At 40.8% G+C, this 15,297-nt stretch overlaps 2 protein-coding genes across 2 annotated transcripts; one reads left to right on the top strand and one right to left on the bottom strand.

The window, feature by feature from the left end:
• Positions 1 to 242: 242 nt before the first annotated feature.
• Positions 243 to 6,887, bottom strand: LOC130550690 (taste receptor type 1 member 1-like). Its single transcript, XM_057328190.1, has 6 exons — positions 6,579 to 6,887; positions 5,484 to 6,224; positions 5,137 to 5,349; positions 4,924 to 5,044; positions 1,179 to 1,606; positions 243 to 260 (listed from the first exon to the last, which is right to left on the bottom strand). The coding sequence occupies exons 1-6, from the start codon at positions 6,885 to 6,887 to the stop codon at positions 243 to 245; spliced, it is 1,830 nt and encodes a 609-aa protein (XP_057184173.1).
• A 4,957-nt stretch (positions 6,888 to 11,844) lies between these two features.
• Positions 11,845 to 14,460, top strand: LOC130550689 (zinc finger MYM-type protein 6-like). The gene is made up of 3 exons (XM_057328189.1): positions 11,845 to 12,656; positions 12,784 to 13,607; positions 14,168 to 14,460. The coding sequence occupies exons 1-3, from the start codon at positions 11,845 to 11,847 to the stop codon at positions 14,458 to 14,460; spliced, it is 1,929 nt and encodes a 642-aa protein (XP_057184172.1).
• The last annotated feature ends 837 nt before the right edge of the window (positions 14,461 to 15,297 follow it).

Genomic DNA, 15,297 nt, shown 5'->3' with positions numbered 1-15,297 from the left:
TATATATATATATATATATATATATATATATATATCCTCATTGGAGGCTGAGCCCCCCTAATATTGAAAACCTACAATCGCCCCTGGGTACATGTAAACAACAATCAATGATTGGTTTCCACATCTTTTTTTTTTAAATTAACATTATTCTAGGGTGCAAACCTGTTGAAACTTAACATTGAGTTTTCATCATTGATTCAATTATGTTTTGGTTGATGGATCAACATTGATTCAATAGTGGATCAATGTTGGTCTGCTATCTGGGATAACATAAAAAAAACAAAGACAGGAAAACAATTTGAATAATTGTTTGTATTTGGTCATTTTAATAAATCTTTTAGTTATCATAAAGCATGTGACCAAAAAAAACATCATTAATAAATTAAACTCTTATTTTTGCATGGTGGAAAAAATATTGTGATCTTGAGGGGACTCCCACTACTTGGGAATAGATTGTCCCAGGGATAAGCTTATTAGTATTTAGATAAAAATGAATGTTACAAAGGACATGGTTAATGTACACATATTGTTGCTATACACAATGCTTAAAGGAATAAATCATGTCAAATAAATCATAATTAATGAATAAATCTGTGATGACTACAAACGCAGAACTAAATTTCCCTGTGGAGGATTTGATATCCATCTACTGTATATGACATTGTTGTGGTTTAACTCCTACTAATGGTTTGGGTGTAGTTCTGAATAGATGTTTGAAAGTATGCAGCAGTGTTCTTCTTGGGCTGAAATAACATGATGTAAGATTTTGGTATGAAGTAGCTGAAGAGAATTCCATATATACTGGATATTTGGGCCAATGCATTCAAAAGCAAGACATATTTGCTTTTAAAAGTGAGATATATTGTGAAGTATGTAATCCAGCTCAGATAGTACATAAGCAGACTGAAGGTAATTGATTTGGCCTCATTGTAACTTTTTGGCAGATCTCTTCCTATGTAAGAAAACGAGATACACAGAAAACCAAGAAACCAACTTATAAACAAAACTATGCTGATGGTTATCGCGTTTCTCCTTTCACAAACGAGCATAGTTTGATCATTAAAAGTAATTGAGTCCCTGACAGGATGGTCAGGTGAGACAGTTGCCCATAAAACACAAGAAATAAAATGAAGAAAAGACGAAAACAAAATGAAGAGCCACTGGCCATTGTGCTTTACCCACAAGCTGTGTAATTTAGGGAAATCGGCGGCCATTTTGAAGACGCAAACAATTTGAAAGGACCGAACAGTCATACAGGAGAGACAGATAGTGAAGAAAAACGAAAATATAAAATCTCTCAGGATACAGTCTGCAGACGTGGGTTGTCCAAAGAAAAAGAAAACACTTATGCTAGACATAGTTAAACATGCCAACATAAGGAAACACATGTTGCCACCAGCAGACCTCACCACTGGTGTGTTAGAATTGTAGGCGAAAAGACAAAAGATGAAAATGAGCAGAGTAATCAGGCATGCAGTGAAACAGATGACAACAATGGAGGTGATTTCTGTGAACTGAAGATAGACGACAGAACGAATCTTACAAGTCGTGCTGCCCTCATCAGACCATTCGCTCTCTGCACATGGATAACACGTATAAGGGTCACCTGAAAATAAACAATAACAAAATGTAGTGAATGTTTTGTTATACAGCCAAAATCTTGTGACTTAAGAAAAGGCTTCAGAGTCTTAAGTATTATTCGTAATTCAAATATCTTGTAATTACGGTGATTTTTACATTCTGTGAATAGGTCTGGAATAGTTACCTCACGTATTTTTTGTAAAATATACTTTTAGGGGAATTTTTGCCATTGTTGAATATGACAGTACGTTAGAAGAGAACAGAAAACTATAGGGTGGAGAGATGGAAGCAGGATTAGCAAAGGACATCGAGCCGGAAATGAAACTTGGGTTGCCGTATGCACATGGGGGCACATGTCAGAGCACTGCCAATTAGGATATTGACTCCGACTACCTCAGGTAATAATAATCTGGTGCAAATAGATGAGCTGTAGATATGAATAGAAATATTATGTCATTTGTGTTTTTAAGTAGTTTTCCACGGTTGTTGGAGTATGGAGACACTTGAAGAAGCATTCCGTTACCTTCTATGCAGTAGGAGAAAACATTTGTTACGCTGATGGTGGTGCGTAAATTGGGTAACCCTCCCACTTCTGGTAGTTTTTCCCGAGATTTTTAATCCTGTGCCAATTGGCTATTAATATTACAGACGTCTTGTGATAAAATTATTTCACCCCATCTCCCCATGTAAAAAAACCCCATCCAAACAGAGTATTAGAAATGCAAAACCGTTAGTAAGCAACAGAATCACTAAAGCTATTGATGACTTTGGATTGTGGGGTGCGATGATTTTTCTGAAAGAAAACGTAATATAGTAACGAATGGAACTTTAAAGTCCATCTGATCAACAGATAAACCACTTGATAATTCTGTGGCTATTTCAGTAAAAGGTTAGTTTCTCTTTGGACATTCAGTTTAACAGCTTTAGGCTAAGGAGGGTAAACTTTATCAATCAGCTTAAAGGCGGGGTAACCGATTTCCGAATTACGCTTTAGACAACTGAGTCGGGCCGAGTACCAAAACAACCTTGTAGCCAATCATCAGTAAGGTGCACAGTGCACAGGACAGACATTAGCCGAGCCGAGCACTGACGAAAGCGAAAGATGGGGTAGGGGTGTGTTTGTTTTGGTGATTTGAACATCAACAACGGCTAATAGAAATCGGACACCCCGCCTTTAACTGTTGCCTTAACACACTTACATTATGTGGACATACACATATGGAACAAATTAAAAGACCATTCTAAATCAGCATTTCTGTATGTATCATAGCAATACTATTGCAGTGTCTTTTAAAGGTGTCATGAATTAAGACATCAATTTTAACCAGAGCTTTTGTTATATAAGAGGGAATCGTATTCAAGCGAACATCCTGTAAGTGTCAGAACTAAAAACGCCCCTTGTTACAGAAATTACAACTGTTATTGACACCAGGCCCAGCGAACGCCAGGTCCTGGAATGCACCTGTCATAGATAGGTTGAACACCGCCCCCACAGAAGAATATCAATGACTACTTATCTAGCCCCGCCCACTGGTTCGTGCATGACAGTACTGAAGTAACACAAGTTGAGCGGAACCAGATAGAGCGAGCAAGCAATAAACATGCCGTTATAGATCGCAAAATATTGTGCAGTACCTGGTTGTGGAAGAATACAGTCGCTGCATAACCTTCCTTTGGATTCCGACATTAGTAATGCTTGGTGGAGTTTATTAAGACGTTCCAGCTCACGTGGGTAAAACATTGAGCGTTTGTTCGCTTCATTTCACCGCGGATTTCTTTGTGAACAAGGCACAGGTCGACGCTGGATTTGCGGAGAGACTAAAATTAAAAAGCAGTGCTGTGCGATCAATATTGGATCCGACAGGAATGGCGCGGCAATCTTAAGTGAGTACAACATATTTGTACTATGCGTCACTATTGCTTTGTTAGAAATCACTTGACATGCCCTGAGCCCTATTCGCATGGGATTAGTATTACCTGGGGACCTCTAGTCATTTGTTATAATTGCAGAGGTTGTCTGTGATCTTAATCCCATGCGAATCGTCCATGTCTGTAATTAGTAAAGTAAAAATTCCCCCACAAATTACCTAACATATTTTGACGAACACCGAGGTCCTGTGATAATATCAGTCTCGTGCGAATAGGCAAACCTGTGATTTGTGTGATCCATAAATTACCGGGAGTCTCCCGTTTGTTTATTTATCATGGAAACTCTTGTAACATTTGAGACCCGCGATTGTGGTAATCTTCTGTCCGGTTCGCGATCACGGGTCTCAAATGCTGACAGGTACGTTCATATATCATTAAACACCATACAACTACAGGCTATACAAACTATACGCAAAGCCTTGCCATCACATCCGGGAAATAAGTCAGTAAATTTGAGTAAAATCACAGGCTTCACTTATCCCGTGCGAATGCGCCACATGAAATACAGATGTCGGGAGGTAATTTCTGAATCACACGAGGTCCCCAGATAATACTAATCCCCTGCGAATGGTGCTAATGTGTAACCTAACGTTACAAGTCTAACCAAATTCACAGAAGGCTCCAACAAAGTTTACAACGCAAACTGTTATCCAATCATAGCAGTGGGCGTTTACTTCCAAGTCTTCAATGCGGCACGCCCATTAAAACCCACCATTTGTCGAGCCGGCCTCAAAATAGAAAATAGCCTATTACTTATTGATTTTGATGTTTTTGAATGTAAAAACCACGCAAACGTCATAAGTAGACCTCATATAACAGTATAAAATAATTAAAAAAGGCCAGTTCATGACACATTTAAATTGAATCAGAAACAAACCTCAAGAATTACATGAAGTCACCAAACAGCAATGTGAAAGACTCATAGAAGTTATGAAAAAAATTTGGCTTCTTCCATTATAAATGTTTGACCTGATCCTAAAATACACTCAAAAACATTAGTATTGTGTTGTTTAAACTTGAATATGAACTTGTTTTCTGTGCAGTATTCAAGATCTGCAAACATTGCATTTTTATTCTGACAAGATTGTCCCATTTTAATGTTCTGCAAATGTTTTCATTTGGAATTTGGGTGAAATGTTGTCACTAGTTCACAAATTAAAACAAAAATGACCATTTTATCTAAACACTTAATTATAAACAGTAAATTCTTCGTTTTATCCGTTGCTGTATCATTTCAATTAATCGAATGTGATTATAAAAAATCTTAACATTTCCAGAATATCCTAATAGTACACTTTAATCTAAAAAATCTGACACAATTACACAAGTTAAATGTCCTCGTTATATTGAACTATCCAAAATAAAAGTTGTAAATTGGGATTTTAAAGGGAAAAATACCAAGACGGTACGTACGAGAATAATCCACATAGGTGTTTTGTGGGCATTTTTTGCACCGAAAACAGCAAGCATGAAATCCCTCTTGTTCCCTTGAATATCCCTCCCTACACTCAACAGAGCAGTTTGAGAAAGGAACCTTTAAAGAACAGGAAAGATTATTCATGTTAGATGGTTTATTAGCCATTTATTACAGAGTAAAAATGATACTCGTAAAGATAAATGACTTACAGAAGTATTGTTACGCCAGGGCATGAGAGAGTTGTCTATTGCAAAAGTAATTTCTGGATACGTGTCATAGGTGCCCACCATCTCAGTCCGTGGAGGATTTGTTTCAGTGTGCCACAGCACGACTGCATAACTGATGGTTGGATTGCCGTTAACATCATATTTCACTGTACGGCCACTGAGTGGAAAATCCAACTTCTTCATTTCGCCCAGAAGCTGTGCAGTAAAAACATTCCCAAAAAGAACATATACTATAGTATGTACTGTATGTACTTTGTATAATTAATGGCATATTAACTTTATTTTTACTATATATTTTCATTTCTTTATTGAGAAAATAATTCACTCACCATGTATGGTTTAAAGGTTGTATTTTTGCGGCATTCATTTGCGTCACACTGTAGAACTTTATGCAAGGCATGAGCTATGGTATATATGGCAGCGTAGATGGCAAAGGAGAATGTGGGATTTTCATTTATAATTTCTTTTGCAGTCAACGATGCACTTTCCTTACATTCTTGATTGCAAATATTCCCCTGTACTAAAACATTACTATTATTATCTTTATTAGTTGTTGCTTTGAGTTTATAAATGAACTTATCAAATCCAGGTAATGACAATAATCGCTCTGTAATGCCAATAACTGTACCAATTTTCTGAATTCCTGGCTCTCTTGGAAGCTGCTGACTCATAGACCATGTTTGACTAGCAATCCAAACTTTGTCTCGGACGTTGTTTGCTATGGCAGCTTTCAATATGGTTTCTGCATATATTGGTAAAGCAAAAATCACAATGACATTAATGTTTAGCATATTGATATTTTTAAGTGTTTGATTGTGATTTCCCCGTAGCCTAATAATGTCTTGATAGGCCAAGCAAATGCCAGTATTGCTAGTATACTTGTAAAACAGTCTTAGACCATCTTCACTGTAATTGTCTGGACCTCCAAGAAAGGCAACCCAGTTCCATCCATACCACTGTATGATGTGAATAATCATCTGTATCAAGTCTTTGTTGCTAGGGATTGTTCTTATGAAAGTTGGATATTGAAGTTTATCATTTAACTGATAACTGGTAGCTCCATATTGAACCTTTAAAAGAAAATAAATGATTGTATATAATATCAAGGTTGCATAGTCATGTTAATGAGTCTAATGACAGTAGGACACTGTTTTCAAGTAGCATAATGTAATGTATACATCATCTGTGATGGTAAAGTCTAATTTTAACAGTTATTACTCCAGTGTACTTAAAACAATTAATTGTGACAAGAAACCTGTCCTATTTGTAACACTATTGAAAATGGCTGTGCTGCTTAAAAGTGTTAAAATCACAATACTTTGCATGCTAAATTGTGACACATAACCAAACATACACAGTGAAACTTTGCCATACATTCTCTTTTTTTCAAGTTCGATATCAAAGTTGAAGTAAACATAATTTACCCATGGTATAAGGTCCATTGTGACTAATGGTGCAACGGTAAGAGTTCTTGTGCTTCCATATGGTCCTGTTAAAGCAATTATTTTAGGCCGATGGCTGTTGAGTTTTTCTTGAGGTTTTAGCAATCCCTTTTCTGAGATTAAATTGAAGACTGAAGGGAAGTTCTTAGTTTCAGAACAATGATCGAAAATCTCATAGCCCAGAGAAACATTGGGCAGCAGGGAGGAAGAGTTATTAATCTCCTCAACAGCAAACCTCATTACTTGGAACATCTGATAACCAGATTTTGAGAACGGATGCCTGGAAAACATTAGTAAGATAGTTAATAGAACCATTTGTTTCAATTTGTTTTGATAAAATACTCTGAAAAATTCGGTTTCAATTAAATTAATTCAGGTAAAAACAACAATACTGCCTTGTGATGCTATCCTCAGACTCATACTTCAAAAGCAACTAAAAGCTTCTTGCTTACCTTTTACATTCAACACCCTCTGGGGAGAGCATGACTGTCGACTGTACAACTTCATGTACTGGAAAAAGGCCACCCAATAAGTAATCGCCATCTAAGCTGAATTCAGATGATGAACAAGAAACTTTAAAAAACACACAATGAGTAAAGCCCACAAGGAAAGTGTAAATGTGACTCTGAAGCATGGTTTGAGACGGACTGTTGCTCGTGATACAGGGACGTGTGCTGTTAATATAGTATACTTCCATTTGCTTAAACCACTTTATTTACTGACACAAATGTCAATTTTCATATCTAAATTCATAAAGCATACATTAATCAGTTATTAAGTAGAGCATTAAACCACACCACTAACATCAGATAATGCAAAATATTAACTAAATACACTGGGGCAATGGGGATTTATTTTAACTAGCATCTCACTCATCCAGTACTTTAATATAATCTCATGTTGACCTGAGTGTTAGTTCTCAATAAAAATCTATGAAGTCAATTCACAGTATGTAAAACAAGTTTATTCTGATTGACAACGCTTTATTTATAACAAATTTTATAAATAATTCGTATAACCTAACCACAGGACTATCAGCACCGGACACTTTATTCATTTTAACTTAGTCTGAGAAGCAACCAAATAAATCCAGTATAAAGAAAACAAAAAGCAACCTGTTGATTAAACCAACTGGAACTATTTTTGTTATCTTAAGAAGAGTAAGAAAAACAGAAATAGAAAATTCTTTGCTATTTAAAATGGGAAATGCAATGACCTTGTCATGAAATACAGGGGAAGAACCCAATTGCAGGCAGCGGGGATTAAGGGGTTAACAAAACAAGATTTATTAAATAATAAAACACAAAACAAGAACCCACGAGGGGGTATAACAGATAAACAGGATAACAGGATACACGGGACGAAGACTAACTGACACTAAACTGAAAATAAACCACACATGACAAACTAAACTGGACACTTACTAGACTCACGAAACAGCAACAACAGGAACAGGAACATGAACATGAACAGGCAAAACAGCAAGCACAGGATTCAACAAGAACAGGGGTACACTGGACGATCACAAGACGCACTGAATACATACAATGCACGAGCACAAGACAAAGAAACAAGAGGGTATTTAAAGGAAACACAAAAGAGGGATAACGACATGGGGCAGGTGTGAGACATTAAACACTCAGGGAAGGATAACGAGGAAACGAGAGGAATGGGGCCAATGACAAGACACTGGAGAGAACGTATATTACTGTCAAACGGACAATAATATGTTTCTCTCCACACATAACCAAAGACTTTGCCATGACTCTGCTACAGGACCAAGAAAAACATGACTAAGGAAGCAGAGCCATGACAGAAGCCCCCCCTTTAATGAGCACCTCCAGGTGCTCACCAAGGGGTAGACGGACAAGACAAGGCAGACCGAGACAAAGACAAAAACCAGACAAACATGGTGAACATGACAAGGGGTAGACAAGACAACAAGACTAAGGGACAGAATGATCCAACCAACGTCGGACCCAGCAGACAGAGGGATCTCAGCGGGAGGGGTCGATGCCGCCGGACTCCCTTCCAGGGTCGAGACTGCCGGAACCCCGTCCAGGATCGAGACCGCCGGGCTCCCTTCCAGGGTTGAGGTCGTCGGATTCCCCTCCAGGGTTGAGGCCGCCGGTGTCCTGTTCCCGCTGCAGATCCCTGCCAGCCTCCCAGCTGGTGCCCAGGCCTGTCGAGTCGACTGTTTTTTGTGTGTTTGTCCTTGTTTGCTGCCCAGCTGCCAGAGAGCGCTGCCCAGCCGTCGGAGATGCTGCCCAGCTGCCAGAGAGCGCTGCCCAGCCGCCGACATCCTGTCCTGTCGACATCCAGGCCTGCCCAGCCGGGGATAGCTGGTCTCCCAGCCGGCCTTCCAGCCGGCGCCATGTCCTGTCCAGCCGGCCTTCCAGCCGGCGCCATGTACAGTCGAGCCGGCCGTCGAGCCGGTGTCATGTCCTGTCCAGCCGGCCTTCCAGCCGGCACCATGTACCGTCTAGCCGGCCATCCAGCCGGCGCCATGTACTGTCCAGCCGGCCATCTAGCCGGCACCATGTACTGTCCAGCCTGCCATCCAGCCGGCGCTATGTACTGTCCAGCCGGCATTCCAGCCGGCACCATGTCAGTGTTTGGTTTTTTATGTATCATGTTTTTGTCATGTCTTGTATTATGGTTTTTGTCATTGTCTTGTCTTGTTTGTGCCTTTTGGAGCGTCAGGATATCGCTCCTTAAGGCGGGGGTTCTGTCGTGATTCTGGCTCGTCGTGTCATGTCTTTCTTGATCTTGTGTTAGAATCACGGCAGGATCCCTTGTTATGTGTGGAGAGAGTCATTTTGACCCTGTCGGCCTTCGATACTCTCTCCGGTCTTTGTCTGTGTTCCCGCCCTTTTGTATCTCTCGTTATTGGTTGTTTATTAGTTCATGCCCCACACCTGTTCCCCTTTGATTTGTCCCTCTATTTAATGCCCCTGTGTTCTCTTGTCTGGTGTTGGATCATTGTACTGTTATGTTGCGTGTGGGTGAGTTTTTGTCTTGTTAGTCTAGTTTGAAGTAGTCCTTTGTGATGTGTTATTAGTTTAGTCTTGTCAGTTTAGTTAATCTTGTTCTTGTTTCTGTTTTGTTATGTTTACCCCCACGTGGGTCTTTGTTTTGAGTTTGGTGTATTATTTATTAAAAGTCCTGTTAACCCCTTACCCGCTGTCTGCACTTGGGTCCTCTGTCCTTGTCTCCGTGTCCTCACCATCCACGTTCATGACAGACCTTTAGCCAGGAACACTATTTGCATTTTTTATATTTGAAATACATTTGCTTAACCCAGTTCCAGTTGACTTACTGACAAAGACTAAGCTCTAAGAGATACAAAACTGCATAATGACCACAAACTATTTTTCATAATGCATCTTAATGCACTCTTAATTCACATTGTGGTGGCAAATGTAAAAAAGGATAAAACGTGGTCACACTTTACAATCAAGTTCTATCTGTTGACATTAGTTAAATACATTTATTTAGCTTCAACTAACAAAGAATAATACTTCTGCTGAATATTTTAATCTTAGCACATGTTAATCTTAACATTAATTAATGCATTTATTATCCAAGTTTTATCTGTTAGCATTAGTTAATGAACAGTGAACTAAAATAAATCAACAATTGCATTTGTATTAACTAGCATTGATAAAGAATGCCAGGTTTTCACGTGATTTGAGATGTTAGACTGATCAAGTGTAGGATTTATGACTGTGTTAAAGTCTCCTATTGTTTTACTCGACTGTAAGTGTCAGATAGCATCGAAAAAAAACTATGGCTGTGTCCAAAATCTCCCCCTATACCCTCATTCACTATTCCCAACATTAATTCACTAATATAGTCCACTTTAAGGAGCGAGTGAAAACGAGTGAGTAAATTCGGACAGTGCACTGGAAGCGCTGTGGGCACCATCTTCTCCCGGGACATGGGAATTCATTCAGCGCGAGCCTCACCATAGATGGCTAGTGGCTAGCAGCTAGTGTACATCAGTTGCACACTCGTTATTATGATGCATCATGGGATTTAATGAGTGCACTCAATAATATCCACTGTGAATTCGGACACCACTGAAAATGGATGTCCCCTCAAATAGTGTACTATATTAGGGTATAGGGGCTATTTCGGACACAGCCTGTGAAAGAAATTTTCATCATCAGTGTTTGGCCCATAAATATCGGAAATTGTCATTTCTTCTCTGTTGATAGTAAAATTGCGAGGATCGACTCTTGTCACACCTTGCAAAAAGATACCTGTGTATCCCTGTCTGGAGTGTCACCTCAGAAAGAGTGTTCTCTACCGCAGGGGATATAATCTTGCAAAAATATACCTGTGTATCCCTGTCTGGAGTGTCTCCTCAGAAAGAGTGTTCTCTACCGCAGCGGATATAATCACAGCACAGAGGAGTGCACTTAGACTACGTTCACACTGCCACCAAAATCAGATTTTTTTTGCTCATATGTGACCCAGATCTGTTTACTGCATGACTGTGTGATCAGGACAAACCACATGGAATCCGATCTTTTTAAATCTGACCTGAGCCACTTCGATATGTGGTCCTAAACCAGATACATGTCTGATGTTTCACAATGCTATCTCAGTCTGAACGCTCATATCGGAAGTCATGCCACTTTTGCGTCATTGTAGATTGACCCGCGTCACAATTCTGCGCCGGTGCGACCTACCGCCTCACATGTTTAATCATGACAACATGGAGGAGAGCAGTAGTTTAGTCAGTGGAGGGACAGTGAAGTGCTAGATTTGATCAACATTTGGGGTGACAGCTCCATACAAGCAAAATTTGAGGGATCGTATAGGAACTGGGCTGTGTTTGAAAATATAGCCACAGAAATGGCCGAACGGGCACACCAACAAACATGCCTGCAATGCCAAAGAAAGATAAAGAGCCTTAAATCTATATTTAAAGGTGTCATGAATTAAGACATCAATTTTACCCGAGCTTACCCGGGGGTCCGCAAGCCATAGCTTGGGGGTCCGCGAAATAATTTGCAATAAATTATTAAAGTTATGCCATATCATTAAAAATTGCGTAAGTACACATGGGAACCACTGCGCCAATAAAACAAAAATACTGATCCAATTACTCCCGCTTACGTTAGCTTTGGGCCAATCAAAACTCAAATGATTGTATCACATAAATCTGACACACATCACTCACTCGCATCACTTTACTCAGGACGCACAGCTCCTGCTGATGTTTAGCTAGCTAGTGGTGATGGATGCCTATTTAAGACCGTCCACTTCATCAAGTGATGCTAAACCCAAACCAACTAAACTGAGAAGATATGTCGACAATTATCTCGAGCTTGGTTTTATTCAGAGCAGCGACGGAAGACCAAAATGTGTCGTGTGTCTTCAGGTGCTAGCTAATGAAGCCATGAAGCCGGCCAAGCTAAAGCGGCATCTGAAGACGAAGCACCCGGGGCTTAAGGACAAAACAATAGATTTTTTCCGCCGAAAGAGTGAGGAATACATGCTTCAGAAAACACGACTGGTGAACCTGGCCACAACTTCAGAAAAAGCACAGAGGGCTTCATATTTGGTGGCTCAACGGCTCGCAAAAAGTAAGAAGCCGCACTCAATTGGACAAGAACTTCTTCTTCCAGCGGCAGTTGAAATGTGTGAAGCTGTGCTTGGGACAGAGGCAGCTAACAAACTCAAAGCTGTACCGCTTTCAAATGACACCGTGAGAAGGAGAATTGAAGAACTATCGGCTGACATTCAGTCACAGCTACTGGATAGACTGCGTTCATGTGAGCAATTTTCTATTCAGCAGGACGAATCAACAGACATTTCCAGTGCAGCTCAATTGATTGTTTTGGTGCGCTATCCCTGGGAAGGAGACATTTTGGAGGACTTTCTGTTCTGCAAGGAGGTGCCAGGCAAGACAACAGGTGAGGAAATATTCAGACTGCTGGATGCTTTCATGACTGAAGCGAGACTGAGTTGGGAAAAATGTGTGGCCGTTTGTACGGATGGCGCAGCGGCGATGACCAGCCGAAAGAGTGGAGTAACGGCGCGGATAAAGTCTGTCAATCCGAGGATTATGGCGACTCACTGTATGCTACAACGGCAAGCACTCGCTTCCAAAGACATGGAACCAGATCTTCACTCTGTTTTGAACACAGCTGTGACTGCAGTTAATTTTGTGAAGTCAAGGGCACTGCAATCACGTTTGTTTGGACAACTTTGCCGGGATATGGATGCTGGACATGCTATATCACTGTGAGGTGCGATGGCTCTCTCGTGGTAAAGTTTTGCAGCGGGTGTTTGAGTTACGCAGAGAAATGGCAGAGTTTATGAGAGAGGAAAAACCCAACATCGCACAGTTTTTTACAGACCCGGAGAGTATGGCCAAGTTGGTATATCTTGCCGACATATTCAACATACTGAATAGCCTCAACCTCTCCATCCAAGGAGGCCACACATCCATCCTTGAAGTCAGCGACAAAATCACTGCCTTCATGAAGAAAACAGTCCTATGGAGAAGGAGGATACAAGACGGGTTAACAGACATGTTCCCCCAACTGAGTGAGTTTCTCCACACAAACAACTTGTCTGTGGCCACAGTGAGGAAGGTTGCGACCTCACACCTCACATCACTGAGCGAGCACTTCAGCTCATACTTCTCCGATGTGAACACTGATGCCTGGGACTGGGTGCACGATCCCTTTGCACCAGCTGCAACAGCAAATGGCCTGACAGGTAAGGCAGAAGAGCAGCTGTTGGATTTATCCTGTGATAGGACATTGAAGGCCCGATTCCAGCAGGTTAATCTGGCAAACTTCTGGCCCTCCCTCTCACATGAGTATCCCGAACTCACTGCTGAGGCCATGCAAATATTGCTCCCTTTTCCTACAACGTACCTCTGTGAATCATCATTTTCCACTTTGACTGCAATGAAGAATAAGTACAGGGCTCGTTTACAAGAGGAGGATGATCTTCGAGTCTGTTTGTCAACCATCACTCCAAGAATAGGTAAATTATGTTGTGAGAGACAGGCTCATCCTTCTCACTAATTTAGTGAGTTATTGATGTGAGTGATGTGTGAATTGATTTGTGTGATATAATACTTTTATAGAGCTTAATGCAAATGTTTGTAATGTCTATATTTATAAAAATGTGAAAATATGTCATCCTTATAAGGCTTGAATGGCCCTACCATGTAAATATTTATTCCTTTCCTCGAGAATGTGTTGATTTTTCAATTGTTGGTTTTATATAATTCCTCAAAGCGCTTTAGCCATGAAACTTGAAAAATTAACTGTGTTCATTAGGACTTTGCCGGTCTTGTTACTGTTCATTTTCTGAAAGCTTTAAGATCTGTTACTTGAAAATTAGGAATGCTGTGAGGTCAAAATGTAATCTGAATAAAAATGACCCTGTGTTCAAAAGTATAGAAATGGTATTAACATTTATTTATTCAAATTCAATTTAAGTTCATTTCTGTCACGAGGCAGAAACACACAGATTCAGTTGCGGGGTGAAACAAGGGTTTTATTAACGTCCAACCAAAAAAAAGCTCTGCACTGGAAAAGTCCACACAACCGGAATCAGCCGAGGACCCAACTGTCCAAGCTGGCTACGAAACCAACTGGGAAAACCCAGCGTACGGCAGCGCCAGCAGAGGTGTAGGGAGACGGCAGCAGAAAGTCCTCGACAGTCCCAGCGAAGAGAGATGGTAGGCGCAGAACCCACCGAGGATGATGGCGAGGGCAGAGTAGGCAACCCGCGTTCCGAGTACCTCCGTGGGCTGAGCCGGCAATCAGTCGTCGGTAGACACAACCGGAACCGTAATCCAGGATCCGTTCTAGCCGGAGTGGTCGACTGAGCGTGGGACTGAGGGCGGGGAACAATCTTTGAAGAGCTTGGGGTGATGAGGCCTTAACACTGGACAGGGCAAGAGGGAAGAGGTAATCCAACATCCAACAGACGCATACACACGACAAGACAGAAACCAGAAACAAAGGCAAGACAAGACAAGGCTAAACTGGAAGTTAGTTAACTGAGCGCAAGGTACGGGTAAGACCAGCATCAACGATCGCACAATGGGAGTGAGGAGTGGTAGAGAATATATAGGGAAAAACTAATGGACACCAGGTGAAAACACTGAGGGTAACGAGGGACAGATGATTAGCGGCTGGCGAGGCATACACACACATTCACCCAATAATGACAGAACAGACGAGTGCTACCCATGGATCCCGACACATTTCTATGAAACTCGCCTTAAGTATTTAGGTTGAAAAGTTTAAAATATAAATAATTCCTTCGGCATCTAGGAGTATAAATGTCAGTAAACATTTGTTTAATGAGCATGAGGATTATAAGGGGGTCCTTGGAAAATTTTCTCCCCTGTAAGGGGTCCTTGGCCCCAAAAAGTTTGAGAACCCCTGATATAAGAGGTAATCGTATTCAAGCGAACATCATCAGAACTGAAAACGCCCCTTCTTACAGAACTGTTATTGACACCAGGCGCAGCGAACGCCAGGTCCTGGAATGCACCTATCATAGATAGGTTAAACACCGCCACCACAGAAGAATATCAAGTCTACTTCTGTAGCCCCACCCACTGGTTCACGCATGACAGTACTGAAGTAACACAAGTTGCGCGGAACTAGATGGTGGAATGGTTTGGAATGGTGGATAGGAATGGCGCAGCATTCCT

This window comes from Triplophysa rosa, unplaced genomic scaffold (assembly GCF_024868665.1).
Source record: "Triplophysa rosa unplaced genomic scaffold, Trosa_1v2 scaffold39_ERROPOS624925, whole genome shotgun sequence".
NCBI classification, from domain to species: Eukaryota; Metazoa; Chordata; class Actinopteri; order Cypriniformes; family Nemacheilidae; genus Triplophysa; species Triplophysa rosa.
This window is presented reverse-complemented; position numbering and strand designations above follow the sequence as displayed.